We start from the raw sequence: 14,073 nt of genomic DNA on the forward strand, positions 1-14,073 counted from the left end.
ACTTTCTTTAATCACGCTTCAAGTATCACAATGAAAACAACTGCAAAATCCAGGGACATTACAGGTTATTGTAAGTTGATAAGTGATGCAGTAGAGGTCATAAATAAACAGGACAACAAAGAGTTACAAACAAAAACATTTTTATTATCAGGAGGTTTGTATAAAACTGCTGACTGAAAGGTAATTCATACCACAAAGGCTATGGCTCTGATAGTAAGGATGGATATATTTTACATTTTTTCCTAACGAGACATAATTTCATTTCAGCAGGGACACCTCATGGAAGTATGCCCCGAGCATCTTGGTCCCCTGAATGTAGTTGACTCTGAAATTGGAAAAAGTGAAAGTATTATTATTATTTAGTGTATGTTTCGAGGTATTCCCCCTCACTTCTTAATCGCAGTGATTTAGGAAGGAAAGGAAATAAGTAGATTAGGAGTGCAATGTGTCATACCTGTTGAGCTTTTCATTCTGGGAGTGAGCTCCATCATCAGAGGATCCAAGAGGGAGCAGCATGACGTTACGTCCCGTGGCCTCCTGGAAGGTCAGGGTGACGGGGATACTTCCTCCCTCACGGGTCAGGTCAGGCTCCACACCAAAGACTACGGCACAGCAAGGAGGAGAAAATGGGATTAATCAAATTGGAAAAATAATCTACAACATTAAAAGACAGAGTGCAACTAGAAGGATAATATTCCAACCCAAATCCTCTCTCAATAATGATCAAAAAAGAAATGATTTCACACAAGTTACGAAGAAAAGACCCACTTAACCCTTTGTGTTATCTTGACATCCTATTTATTGATGATTTAAGTCTGGCTTTGTTTTTCATTGCTTTCTAGCTACAATTGAGACAAATGGGGAATATTTTCTAACACTGAAACTTCCGATAGGGACATCTGTGGAATACTCTGATTAGCAAGGACACAGTTTATGGTTAAGACATGCTACCTAAGTATTTAAGTGGTATGAGCCCCATAACAAAAAACGATTTAAAAGATTTGGCAAACCCTTAACGATTAAACTAGCTAGGAAATGGAGGGTGTGAGCAGTATATGTTTTAAGAGCCTTTATCCAGATACATTTCTCATATTGCATGACTCAGCCTCTGTACCTGTCTTCATGGCCTTTCGGCCGGCCATGTAGTGCGGGTGGTTGAAGTCAGAGACCCAGGCCTTGGCGCCGTGGCCCATGTACACATTCAGCTTGTTGGGGCTTCCCAGTTCAGCAAACTTCTTCTGCAGATGATCGATAACCTTGACAACAAAAACATTTAAAAAACGAGTGAAATCAAAGCACCAAGGATATTTTTTTACAATTTAACACAATGTGTCAGTGGAGACATGCTAAATCTAAACCCCATTGTTTACAACATACCAGGATTTTAATAATCATTACAACTAATTAGCCAACATAAATGTGTGCAAATAAATGAGTCCATAATGGCTTAATGCTATTCATTTACAGAAAACTACAATTCATTATCTTACTTAATTCTCAGCAATAGGGTGTTTGTTTGAATGACTGGTTTATGTATGCCTAACTTTTGTGGATGTCGTTTAAATGTAACTGTGGTATGTGATTATAGTTTTTCATATATTTTCCGCCTAGCTAAGCTGTTGACAAACTCAGTAGAAACAGAAGTTGAATATAGTTAGAAAATAATACAAAATACATTATTTCAAAAGTAAATTATTTCTAAGTTCTTGTCATATTAGCAGACACGATAACCACATCAATCACTGCTTGAATACCAAGAGGAATATACGCATCTTTTTTAATAGTTTTTTTCTCTATTAATGGAACTGAACACATTTAGGCCGCTCTCTAAATCTGCTTGACTTGCAACATTTCTGTTGTAGCAGCGCGACCAAGTGAGTCATCTTTGTGGCACACTACCACTTACAGTACAGACTGTGGTTGGAAAAGTCAAATCATTTCAAATGTCCCTAGCAGAGACAGTTTCAGTTTTGTAGTCACATGAACAATGCCATATGACAGCATGAGGATCTGTGTTTTTGATATTTCAGGGTCTACCTGCTTCTCCACGACTTTGGGGTCCATGTCGGGGACGAGGCGGATGGAGAACTTTCCGATGACCTTGCGGGGGATGACAGTCTTGGCTCCTGCTTCAGAGAAAGCTCCCTCAATACCATGAAGAGAAAGGGATGGATACCTCCAGCGGTGCATCAGGATTTTCTCCTACAGTAAAAAAGCAACAGTACACTTTAGTTATGATGGATTCCAATGCAGGGACCCAGGGAACTGTTCTACCTTTGAACGATTTAAACAACAGAAGTCAATGCCTTGCCTTGGTGTCATGCAGCAGCTGTCCAACTCCAACGTCTTTGCAGTACTCGTCCAAGTCAAATTCAATTTTCTCATACAGCTTTTTCTCCTCATCTAACAGAGGGGCCACATCGTCGTTCATCCCGGGAACCAAAATCTTCCCCTTATTGTCCAAGAGGGAGCCTGTTTAGAAAGAGTCAGACACAACATTTAAACTCAACTTCAAATGTCCAGAGAAACATATTTTTTATTACCATTCTCTCTCTAAAACTGCAAAAAAACCTTTATGAGATTATAGTTCAATTATCAGCTTGACTTACCCATAAGTGCGATCAGGTCGGTCATGGCTTCATGAACAGAGCCACCAAACACCCCTGAGTGAAGATCCTTGTCACCACATTGCACCTTTAAATACAAAAAAGCAATATTTGTATTGTGCTTCATTAGAATACATGTTCACAAAATACACATCTGTGTGAAGTCAGACTTCACCTCAATGGAGAAGTAGCAGATTCCTCTCAGGCCGTAAGTGATGCAGGGTTTGGTCTTGCCGAGCCAGTAGTTGTCAGAGATGCAGACGTAGTCCACATCTTTTAGGAAGGTGTCTTTTCGTGCAAACACCAGTTCATCCAGGCCCTCGGATCCAGACTCCTCCATACCCTCGAAGCAGAATTTGATGTTGATGGGGAGCTCCTGCATGTGAGATAAGAGGACAAATGTAATTCTAAAATAAATAGATACTTTCATTTACATAATAACAAAGGCCTTACTGAGTTTATAGTATAGTAGAACTGTTAATCTCTTTATGATGCTTTATTGAAACGAGCATTGGGCAGTGAACCAATAAAATAACATATTCAATGAATGGCATCTTGCTAAAATCAATTAATGAGATGTCGTGGTACAACATGACGTTATCTAAATGTAAATTAATTAGCAGATACTAACTCAGAAATATTAGTCAGAAACTCTGATGTAGGAACAGTAAAGGTTATTCAAAACAACATGCAGGTGACGTGACTTGGTTCAATCATTACTTAAAGGCTGGATAAGATATAATTGCTGATTTCCTTTAAAGACCTTTGACCACTTCTCCTGCTGACAGCTGTGAAAGGGATTTAACATGCATCGGCTCTGTACTTTATCACAGAGATAATTCATATCTCAGAATAATGCAGAATCATTCAAATAATGAGATCCCATGTCACAATACGAAAAGAATACTGCATATTAACTTATGAATATTACGCATTATCACAACAAATGAGTATAAGATACTGCTTTAAGCATAATATAGTTCAGATGTAGTGTCTGCTGTCCAAAATAACTAACATCTCTAACAAGTTGGTTTGGAGAACCAACCTAAAAACCTGAACTAATTCAGACAACAAAACAATCTGTTTCTCCAAAAAGCCCTTTGGAAATTCAAATGGTGTTATCTTAGAAAGTACACAAGAGGTGATGAACTTTCAATACATTCCAAACAATGTTTATAACCTGAAAGACATCACCATACCTCGGTATATTTCCTCTTTGGAAATTCAAATGGTGTTATCTTAGAAAGTACACAAGAGGTGATGAACTTTCAATACATTCCAAACAATGTTTACAACCTGAAAGACATCACCACACCTCGGTATATTTCCTCTTTGGCATTCAAAGAAAATTCCAGCAGGTAAACTCATTGTGTGTATAGATGTTTTTCATCAACGCCCATCCACACCCAATTTCTTTAGTCATAAATGATCAGCTTTCAGATATTTTAAGATAAAAAAAACGTATTTTAGTTTTGGTTCTATCATCTTCACAATGAAAAGCTCTGTAACACCCAAATCAGGGATACACCAAGTCTTGTAACAGAGGTCTGATCACAGACAATTACATTTGTTGTACTCTTTTACTTGATTTAAGTTTAAGTTAGAGATTAAATTGCGGTGGGAAGTTTACCTGATTGAGCTTCTGGTGAGCCTCAATGCAGTTGAACCAGGCCAACACGGGACCCTTGTCATCAGTTGAACCTCTTCCAAAGAGTTTACCTACAAAGACAAAAGGGTTTTAGTTTGAAGCCCTCGATCTTGTTATTTCTTACACATGTTTCTGAAAGTTGTATATGTAGAAAAGTTTTGTTTAAATGGGTGGTTTTGTAGGGATAACAGAATAAGTTGAAATTATTTTTATGAAACTAGCTAGTAATGCGTGCACATTTAGGAACCCTTTCACGTGATGAAAGACGGAAAGCAATCAGCATTTAAACAACCAGATAGTAAAACATGACGTTGGCAAGAACAGAGCTGAGTCGACAGGAAGGAGACAGGGGGAAGTGGTTGGGTTACTTTCTGTCAGCTGACTCCAGAAAGTACAAGAGGAATTTTGAAAATATCCTAACAAACAAAAAAGAGGTAATAAAACAATGCTAATATCTGATAGCCTACCAATCCAGATATATTTAAAGATAAACTAAAAAGTATTATTTGGTTGAAAATATATTACATTCTTTATATGTCAAGTACAACAGCAGATGAGAGAGCTGATACATTATAAAGGATAAGTCATTAAGCTCTTGTGTAATTGTGAATAGAAAATACATTACATAGAAACTTTTTATACAAAAAACAGCTTGACTTTTGCCTTTTGAGCAGCTGTATACTGATTCTGCTAAACACATCAGCACTTATTCAGCTCGTGCAAGGCGTGCAGATAAGACCTGATAGCACGCCTCTATAGCATGAGGTAACTTGACTGGACTTTGGAAATATGCAGCAAACTGTGATATGATCACAAGCTCAAAGCTAATAAAAGCTCAAAGAGCATTTTAACAAGACGTTGCACACAAGTAATGAAGATGAAGCTGCACACTAAAGAAGGGGTGTGATTTCATTGTTATGTTATACTAAGCCTCAAACGAGATTTAAACATTTAAATAAATGTTTAAAAATACCAGATTCGATTAATTGTGTAATCTGCACATGGCTCAGATAAAGCGAATGTCCTTCTTTTTTTGATTGACTTTACCTGCCATCATGCCTTTTCTGAAGGACATGTTGTCATTTATTTTAGTGCAATGTGAAACAATAGGTTTGTTGAGCCAAAGACGAAAGTAGAGAAATCATTGCATGAAGACTGGGAACTGAAACCCTGAAGTTAACAACAACATGGCTTGTGTTTCATGCAAGAGAAAACATTCCAGTCTCCTTAAATAACTTCCAGTAAAAGTGTATTGTTTTCAACTTGGCAACGTTCAGGGTGATATCGAAACAGAATCAGGGTTATTTTTGTATCAAAGTCTTCTCTCACCGTCTTTCTCCACCAGGGTAAAAGGCTCTGTATCCCAGCCGTCATCGATCTTGGCCGGCTGGACATCAAGATGGCCGTAGATACACACCGTCTTCTTGGCCGGGTCTGACCCCAGATGACCCAGGATTATAGGTGGCAGAGGGATCTCCTCTCCAGAGGGAAGCTGCATGCACAAACCAAAACAAGAAAATACATTATAAAGACGATTTACGAAAGAGGACCTAGTCTGTTACATGCAGAAGTGATTTAACACCTCCTGTTTGCCGATGTCCACCATCTCCACAGTTCCTCCCAGCCTCTCGATGTCTTTGGCTGCCATCTCCATCATCTTCTTGATCTCCCCACGCTTCTCTGGCCAAGCAGACACACTCTGAACTGCCACCCAGTCTGCGAGGCGCTAGGAAACCAGGTTAAAAAAGCCATACATTTAAATATTATTTAAGAAAGCATGTACGACCAACTCTAGATGTTTCATAAAGCATGTTTAAGTCAGATACGTTTATGGCTAACATTTTATCAAAGCTTATTTTAAACCTGTAGCGTGGAGTCGAACATGGCATAATATTTGGACAATTATCAAACACTCCAACTAAGAGATAATTATTTACAATGCTGCTCAGTAATCAGGATAAGAACAACAAGAGATGATCAGTAATAGGAGGAGGTCACACGGGGAGTAAACTTAAAGTAAATGAATGTCACTTAAGATGAGCTTACCTCCACGTACAGATCCTGGTGTTCGTCCACATACTTGAACAGCGCTGAGAGATGAGCCATCTTTGCCAGCGACAGAATCTGAGGGTTTAACAGACAGAGAGGAGTGAGAGTTTAGCACCACCACGTTGCTTTCTTATGGGAGGACACAAACCACACCCTCCTGCAAACCTGCTGACTACTACTGTATTTGTACCTTCTGTTATCCAGCTGTGCCAGAAGAGGATGTTTGATATCAGGATGTTGAGTTGGTGATAGTTTAGCTACAGCTGTTTACCTACTTTGTGTATCTAGTAGTTTTTAGTAATAGAAAAGCAGGTACAAATATATGATCATTAGGTCTTATTAAGGCACAAAGCTCACTTCCCTCACCTGAAGTTGTATGAATATGTACATATTACTTTAATCGGTAATTTTTGGTCCATTAAAAAAATATATGCATTAACTTCCTTGTCTTGATGCCCTAAATGTGTTTATTTACAAAACATGTCATCTATTGTATTGTAATTACTTTAATCCATGACTCTTTTGGTCCTAAAAGACTTAAGGGAAAAAAAATCAGGCATCGAGTTTAGTCATATAATTAAGCTCTAACTGATATTTTTTCTAGAAACGTCTCTGTATCATAGGGACATTGTTGACCCGGACAGAAACATTTGTTTACACACTTTTTTTAACAGAACATTTACATCTAGATATCTGCCATCTATGCTAAGAATACATAAAATACTGGAATCTGCACTTCATAACAGATCTAGTCTGATTGAGCTGGCTTATAAAAGTAAACAACACTGTCTAGTTTTGACTGTCCGCAGAAAACCGTTCTGCAGCTAACTGTGAAGGCAGCTGACAGCTCAGACTGAGTGCCATTAGCTAACAGGCTAACATAATACCTCTAAAAGTAGCAGTAGCAGGTTCAAGTTACACTCAATCATAGTTTATGTTTACACGTATTATGTTCCTGCCACATGTTCTGGTGAGCTTATTTCTGAAACGCACAAAGAAGCAGTAAAACTACCTGTTTAGTTCAAACCAAACTCACATCGTTTTTATTCCCGTACAGCTGATGTCCACATGTGACTCTTCTCCCCTGACGTCCGGTTTCCTTATGACGTTCAAACGTAGCTGAAGCTTTGGAACAGTTGATATTTTTATTTTAGGCAGACAATAAAAGAGAACAGAGAGACTTCACCGTTTCAATGGACACAAAGTGGCTGTTTACGTGTTTTATACGGCGCAAAGGATTGTGGGTCAGCGACAGATGCTTAGTCATGTTCATTCATACATAAGGTCCAGAAACCGTAAACCGTGTAGCGCAGCCCTCTCTGACAAACCCACCTACACTGACTGATGCAACAGCACTATGATGTTTTACCTACGTAAATGTAGAAATATTGGATTGTAGAATTATTTTGTTCAAAACAAGAATTGAAGGTAATTTTTGACAGTAAAAGAAATATGAAAAATGTGCCTGTGATGAAATAAATATATTGTGAAATGTTCTCAAACTAAATAGCATGATCGATTATCTCAAAAGTAATGTTAATATTTTTAAATTGTACAGCACCAAACTTTCAGGCCTTTTGTTGTTAATTTTCCCATGTGATGTTACCATCTAAAGACCAATACATTGATAATTCATTACTTTTCAAACTCTACCCATACACGAATATGTTTGAACTGCATTATTGTCTCCAGCATGACTGCTGTGTAATGAAAATCAAGTTTCAAACTAATAATAAATGTTACAATTAGTGGTAGACCGAGTTAAGGTAATGGCATTGTCCAATGGCAGGGCCTGAAAGGCCTATTCATGTTTAAAGTATTTCACAATAGGCAACATCAGATAGAGAATTCAAAACAGCTTTCAATTTTACAAAATTGTGAGTACTTAAACAAAAAGTAAATAGTTTTACTGGGGACATTTGTTGGATACATTCAAGTGCTCTGCAAGGACAGTGCAGCTATTAAAGGATGTCAAATGTTTAGAAATTGTGTCAAGCAATATTAAGCAGAATTCTATCAGATTTAATAAAATAAGCCTACACTACATTTTAGCGCTGGACAGAAATGGTGTGTGTGACCTTTAGTTGTAATGTTCAGCTTGTTTAAAAAAAAATGGTTTAACTGGCTGAGGTGAAGCTAAACTTCTGCATAGAGAGATTGTTAGTTCTTCTTTGTAGATTTGAATGTTCAGGTCCCCCTTCTAATATGGGTGCCCTCTGCTCAACTTTCAAACTATGGCTTTCTCCTTGTATGAACAGACACGCCATTAAGTAAATCAGATTCTAGAATTAATCTGGACTTTTATGAACAATGTTTCTGCAAGTACCCTTTTCCTCCAAGTGTAGTGCCATCTTGAAAATAAAGGCCAAATCAGAAAAGCACTAACAGCAATAATGTATGTAAAGTATATCAGACATTTGGAGGCATAGCTGAGATTGATTTAAATGAGGTGGTCTTTAAACTTGTGATAACTGAACTTCTTACCCACTGCTGAAATGAGTTTTCCTCATTATCAAGTGTTGTTGGAAATGTATCATTGTCAATTTCATTTTAGCATGACATGGAACACCTTTTTGAAGAGCACAAATCATAACACCACAAGACAGACCATTGTATGCTGTATTATAAAACTTTATTTTTTCCAGTTAATAATCAATTGTTTTCTTAATGTCTTCAACTGCAGATCCTCCTCGTGTCTAAAAGCAAACACAAATTGACAAGACATTGAAAGAGTTGGTAATTCATTGCACGGTTTAGAAACTTTAGATTCTCACCTATCCGTCAAAGCCCCGTTCTGCACAAGTCTTCTCTGTTGTCCTAAAGACTTCAGCAGAGCACATGAAGTAGATCTGCAGGGAAATAAACATTTACCACATGATAAATCATTCATAAATCCTTTAGGGACAAGTTGCCCAATTTTCCCTTTGTAGACAAAACAGTAAAGTTTAGCAATGTGCAGAGTCTTAAGCAAAAGCCAAAACAAGACCTTTAATACGGCATAATTTTGACCGTTTAAACCAGCAAGGCTTCCTTAATACTTTGACTCACTTCTTCATTGAGGTACTGGTTTGTTGCTTGATCCATAAACTGGAAGGCCTGGACCATGAAGCGCCGGTTTGTGGGAAGGTCACTGACTTCAAGGATGGCCAAATTTGGGTTATAAGGATTGGTACACCTGCAGATATAACAAAAGTTACGGTTAGGATAATTATATGACCTTATTACACATGAATGGGGTTTAGATCCATGCTTACCCTTCACAAATGAGCACCAGGGCATTCTTTGTAGAGCGAGTGTAAGCAATACAATAGTTGACCATAATTGCTGTATTCAGTTTTGGGGACAGCAGGCGCAGTTCAAGATACACTGGTTTGCCAAGGAGAAGTCGCAGGGGCAGCTTGGCATCTTCCAAGTAGTTTGAATAAGTCTGATCTGTTGAGGTTGAACAAGCAAATGTATAGAAATTGGACAAATGTTTGAGTTGCTTTTGAATGAGCCAACTCCAGCCAAGATTTGAATTTCATTTGGAATGAATAAACAGAAAAACTTCACCTGTTGCAATTCTCAGTTGTACACCAGACCTGACAGATGATGGCAAGCCATCAGACATGACAGATGATGGCAAGCTGGAAGATAGAGTCTTGACCATATAGCCTACATTGGCAAGAGGCTCTGGATGAGAGCCCGATTGGCCGTAGCGGCATTCAACCATGAATCTACAAGACATTGTTTAATAAAAGTCAGTTCAAGCTTGGTGCTAAAAGTACAGACAATGCTACAACATTACATTGCTGGAAAAACACCTTTAATTAACCGACTAACCTGAGTGGATCAGTTCTCGTAATTATGCCATACTTAAGATTTAAAGCTTTGACAATCGTCTGCAATTCAGCCAGGTAGATCTTTGTCCCAGCAACTTCCTGTATGAAAAATAAACACAGTTTTCCCTCAAGTCAACCACTGTATCTGTAATGCCTTAGGCACAGTCTTTATTACCAGTCTTTTAGTATAGTGATTTATTACCTGAAAAATCGCAACAATTTATCGTTGAGGTGGAGGAATGTGTGGATTAATTTGGGTTGTCCCATTTGAGAAACTTAAGCTGCGGTTTAAAGATTTTTCTCGAGTCAATTCTGAGTCTTAAAGTTTGACATCACTAAGAATCATCATCAAAGTGCATTGTTAAACAGTCATGCAGAGTGAACGACTTACATAGGCAAGAGCTCCACATTCGGTAACTTTGAACTTGAAGATGGCGACCTTGTCATTAACAATGACTGGTTTACAAGTTGTCCCAGGAATGAAAAGCTTTGTGGGGTCCAAAGGGATGGATGCAGAGTCGAAGCGAATGGCAAAGACAAAGTGTTGATCCCCAGTGCACTCTGAAGAAAAAAGTGAGAATAAAAAGCTACCGTATAAATAGTTTAAAATTGGGTAAAACATTTACATAACATCTCCTTAAACGAGCCATACCATCCAGCGGGTGGTAGCATGCAGATGTAGAATAATCCACACAGCATCCAGTCTTCTCACAGTCTGCAGAAGAAATTTGTGAAGTACCACAAGTCACCCTCTCCCCTGAGACGACGGCACAATCTGAAAAGACAGGGACATTTTAAAGTGCCTGCCTTACCCCACAAAACCACCCTTGAAGTAAGAACAAGTCTCCTACATTTGTCCTTTATCATAAATATGTAGTACAGCCTCAGCATTGCAACATTAAATGTCTTCCAACAATTCGTTTATAGCTCATTAGGCAGTTTCACTCACTTGTTGCCTGTTTTGGCACTTCTGTTGGTATGAAGACATGCTTGGGTTTGTCCAAGCCACTGGTGCGAGGGAACAGGCCATGGTCGGGCACTTCGTCACAAATCGCAGTGGTGACTTGTGTGCTACCAAACTCATCGACGTACAACAACTGCAGGCTGTAGCCATCAGTCTGTAATCATTTAAAAATAAAAAAAGGAGCTTTAGGAAGTGAATTCCTAAATGCAAGGTTTAATCAAACAAAATTCTCATTCACTTACATGCTTCACATTGCACCCAGTGAAGGGTACAGTCAAGGTTTTCTGGAAAGCGTTCACTTTATAACCACAAAACCCTGGAGCATCCATGACAGCCATCAATTCCTTTGAGCCTGGAGGGGGAAGGATTAAAAAGTCATAGTAAGTTGACCAGATGCAAATATTACAAATTGGCAGACAAGGTCAAATACATACCCAAAACTTTAACATCACTTAGGGAACCCGTCGGCACAATCTTGAAACCAGCTTCACTACAAGTCACACTTAACCCAGACGAAGTAGGACAGGTACCGCTGGTCCAGCTCCTTGGAAGGGCATTTACAAATCCTCTCTGAAAGTCTTGATCAATACCTCTGGCCATGTTTCTTTCTGGGGCATCAGCATCATCAAAATCCACCTGAAATCCACTATTGGTGCCACTGGCCAAGTTTCTTTGAGGGGCATCTTCAAATCCCGTCTGGAATTCTCGTTCACTACCTCTGGCCATGTTTCTTTCTGGGGCATCATAATCATCAAATTCCACCTGAAATGCCCTGTTCGGAGCACTGGCCCAGTTTTGTGGATGAGAATCTTCTACATCCTCCTCGAATCCATGGTCAGCAGACATGGGGTTTCTACCGGTGGAGGGGCCCAATTCAGGTAACTCATCCTCAGGAATCACCTCATCAAAGTCAATGTGGTCATCTAGAGAAAGCAGTCGTTGTTACCAAAGTCAAAAGAATACAGTCAAAAAAAACCTTTTGTGAAGACAGCTAAATATTGTTACCATTTTCCATAATTGTATTTAATATATAGTGCCAAGTGCAGACTCCGCAACAAGTCTGCCCAAAGGGAGTTTGTAGCTAAATTAAATACATTTTAGAACACATTGTGAAGACTCAAACCCTTAACCCCTCCCATCATAACTGATGCTTGCAATAGCACATTTTTTTGAACAAGTTTCTGAATTCTAGAAAAATGTAATTTGTACTCCCATCGATTGAGCTTTTTCACTCCACTCGAGTGTATTGCAACTGATAAAACTGGCCCAAGACTAAACACAAAATATTTTGGCTAGGAACACAGACTTCAAGGGCATTTACAAATCCTGTCTGAAAGTCTTGATCAATACCTCTGTCCATGTTTCTTTCTGGGGCCTCAGCATCATCAAAATCCACCTGAAATCCACTATTGTAGCCACTGGCCAAGTTTCTTGGAGGGGCATCTTCAAATCCCGTCTGGAATTCTTGTTCACTACCTCTGGCCATGTTTCTTTCTGGGGCATCATAATCATCAAATTCCACCTGAAATGCCCTGTTCGGAGCACTGGCCCAGTTTTGTGGAGGACAATCTTCTACATCCTCCTCGAATCCATGGTGAGCAGACATGGGGTTTCTATCGGTGGAGGGGCCCAATTCAGGTAACTCATCCTCAGGAATCCCCTCATCAAAGTCAATGTGGTCATCTAGAGAAAGCAGTCGTTGTTACCGAAATCAAATGAATACAGTCAAAAAAGCCTTTTGTGAAGACACAGCTAAATATTGTTGCCATTTTCCATAATTGTATATATAGTGCCAAGTGCAGACTCCGCAACAAGTCTGCCCAAAGGGAGTTTTTAGCTAAAATTAAATACATTTTAGAACAAATTGTGAAGACTCAAAGCCTTAACTCCTCCCATCATAACTGACACTTGCAATAGCACATTTTCTTTTGAACAAGTTCCTGAAATCTTTTTACTCCCATCGATTGAGCTTTTTCACTCCACTCAAGTGTAATTGCAACTGATAAAACTGGCCCAAGGCTAAACACAAAATATTTTGGCTGGGAACACAGACTTCTTAACACTTACAAGACATACAATGTAATCAAGTCAGTAGGCTACGAGTAACAGGAACAGTCCTTTAAAAGCCCAAATGACTGGTGCTACCAAACGAATCAAATATATCAGCTAAACCTCAAGAGAATTTAGTTGAGAAAGAGCCTTTCATGCCTCAAATTCTCACTTGTAAAACAGTATTTTAATTCATAAGAACTCCAGGCCCAGACATAATGTGATGGACTTTTTTTTGCAACAGCTAACAGCTTTCACTCATTGAGGAAGATGGAGAGGGGCTTACCTGTGGAGGTCAAGCTTGGTTCTGGTTCTCCCCATTGCCCGGTCTCGTAGAAATGATTGAGTTGATCGCTGGTGATTGGTTTCCATCCCCACGCTGGACCCAGCAGCAGAGTCCCAGACAGCATCAGCACCACCCACAGATCAACCTTGATACCAGCCATGGCTCGAAGTGAATAACCCTGCACCAGCTGCAGAATGTCGAATGAAGACGTATCCTCCTGTCACGCAAGTAGTTGGAGTTAATTGATTGCACCTGAAAGCTGCTGGTTGGCACTTGCTAATCAAGTCTCACGTGTGTGTGTGTGTGTGTGTGTGTGTGTGTGTGTGTGTGTGTGTGTGTGTGTGTGTGTGTGTGTGTGTGTGTGTGTGTGTGTGTGAGAGAGAGAGAGAATCAATCTCGCATATTTGTTCCAAAAAGAAGTCGTTGAAAATAGACTGGCCTTATTTTATGTTCATGAGTCTTATCAACAAGGGTTTATCTTTGACACCAATGTAGGGGTTTACAATTTGGCCACTTCAAATATTGAATGATTATACATTGATAAATGTTCACTTTTTGTATCTTATACATATTTCAGTCATCAACTGTGAATAATAAATACTTGTTATTAACTTGGTAAAGACCTCTATTAACAATTGAAAAAAACATTC

General features: G+C 39.0%; 2 protein-coding genes across 5 annotated transcripts; both read right to left on the reverse strand.

Annotated features, from left to right (window-relative positions):
* Nucleotides 1-123: 123 nt before the first annotated feature.
* On the reverse strand, nt 124-7,524 carry cndp2 (carnosine dipeptidase 2). 2 transcript variants are annotated; one of them, XM_079654058.1, is made up of 12 exons: nt 7,340-7,524; nt 6,301-6,378; nt 5,837-5,980; nt 5,584-5,746; nt 4,237-4,325; nt 2,782-2,982; nt 2,610-2,694; nt 2,312-2,472; nt 2,038-2,202; nt 1,115-1,256; nt 455-602; nt 124-325 (listed from the first exon to the last, which is right to left on the reverse strand). In XM_079654058.1, the coding sequence occupies exons 2-12, from the start codon at nt 6,358-6,360 to the stop codon at nt 259-261; spliced, it is 1,425 nt and encodes a 474-aa protein (XP_079510184.1). In that variant the 5' UTR covers nt 6,361-6,378; nt 7,340-7,524; the 3' UTR covers nt 124-258. The 2 variants fall into 2 exon arrangements, with proteins under 2 accessions (XP_079510184.1, XP_079510183.1); XM_079654057.1 differs by lacking the exon at nt 7,340-7,524 and having other exon boundaries at nt 6,301-6,460.
* A 1,389-nt stretch (nt 7,525-8,913) lies between these two features.
* LOC307023183 (uncharacterized protein) lies at nt 8,914-13,650 on the reverse strand. Of its 3 annotated transcripts, none has more exons than XM_079656291.1 (13): nt 13,424-13,650; nt 12,439-12,771; nt 11,523-12,011; nt 11,331-11,440; nt 11,074-11,242; nt 10,777-10,899; nt 10,516-10,685; nt 10,126-10,223; nt 9,856-10,019; nt 9,558-9,735; nt 9,352-9,478; nt 9,078-9,152; nt 8,914-8,989 (listed from the first exon to the last, which is right to left on the reverse strand). In XM_079656291.1, the coding sequence occupies exons 1-12, from the start codon at nt 13,581-13,583 to the stop codon at nt 9,078-9,080; spliced, it is 2,196 nt and encodes a 731-aa protein (XP_079512417.1). In that variant the 5' UTR covers nt 13,584-13,650; the 3' UTR covers nt 8,914-8,989. The 3 variants fall into 3 exon arrangements, with proteins under 3 accessions (XP_079512417.1, XP_079512416.1, XP_079512418.1); XM_079656290.1 differs by having other exon boundaries at nt 8,914-8,999; XM_079656292.1 differs by having other exon boundaries at nt 8,914-8,999; nt 12,565-12,771; nt 13,424-13,649.
* Nucleotides 13,651-14,073: the final 423 nt, after the last annotated feature.

Source organism: Notothenia rossii, assembly GCF_949606895.1.
Source record: "Notothenia rossii genome assembly, chromosome: 10".
Taxonomy (NCBI): domain Eukaryota; kingdom Metazoa; phylum Chordata; class Actinopteri; order Perciformes; family Nototheniidae; genus Notothenia; species Notothenia rossii.

Excerpts from the sequence above, each read along its gene's own strand:
- cndp2 (XM_079654058.1), bottom strand. The coding sequence starts at position 6,360 with ATGGCTCATCTCTCAGCGCTGTTCAAGTATGTGGACGAACACCAGGAT. Across the intron at positions 5,981-6,300 it reads ACCAGGATCTGTACGTGGAG|CGCCTCGCAGACTGGGTGGC; the intron begins GTAAGCTCATCT and ends CTGGTTTCCTAG. Across the intron at positions 2,983-4,236 it reads CTCACCAGAAGCTCAATCAG|GAGCTCCCCATCAACATCAA; the intron begins GTAAACTTCCCA and ends TCTCACATGCAG.
- LOC307023183 (XM_079656291.1), bottom strand. The coding sequence starts at position 13,583 with ATGGCTGGTATCAAGGTTGATCTGTGGGTGGTGCTGATGCTGTCTGGG. Across the intron at positions 11,441-11,522 it reads AAGTGATGTTAAAGTTTTGG|GCTCAAAGGAATTGATGGCT; the intron begins GTATGTATTTGA and ends TTCCCCCTCCAG. Across the intron at positions 9,736-9,855 it reads ACAACTGAGAATTGCAACAG|ATCAGACTTATTCAAACTAC; the intron begins GTGAAGTTTTTC and ends CAACCTCAACAG.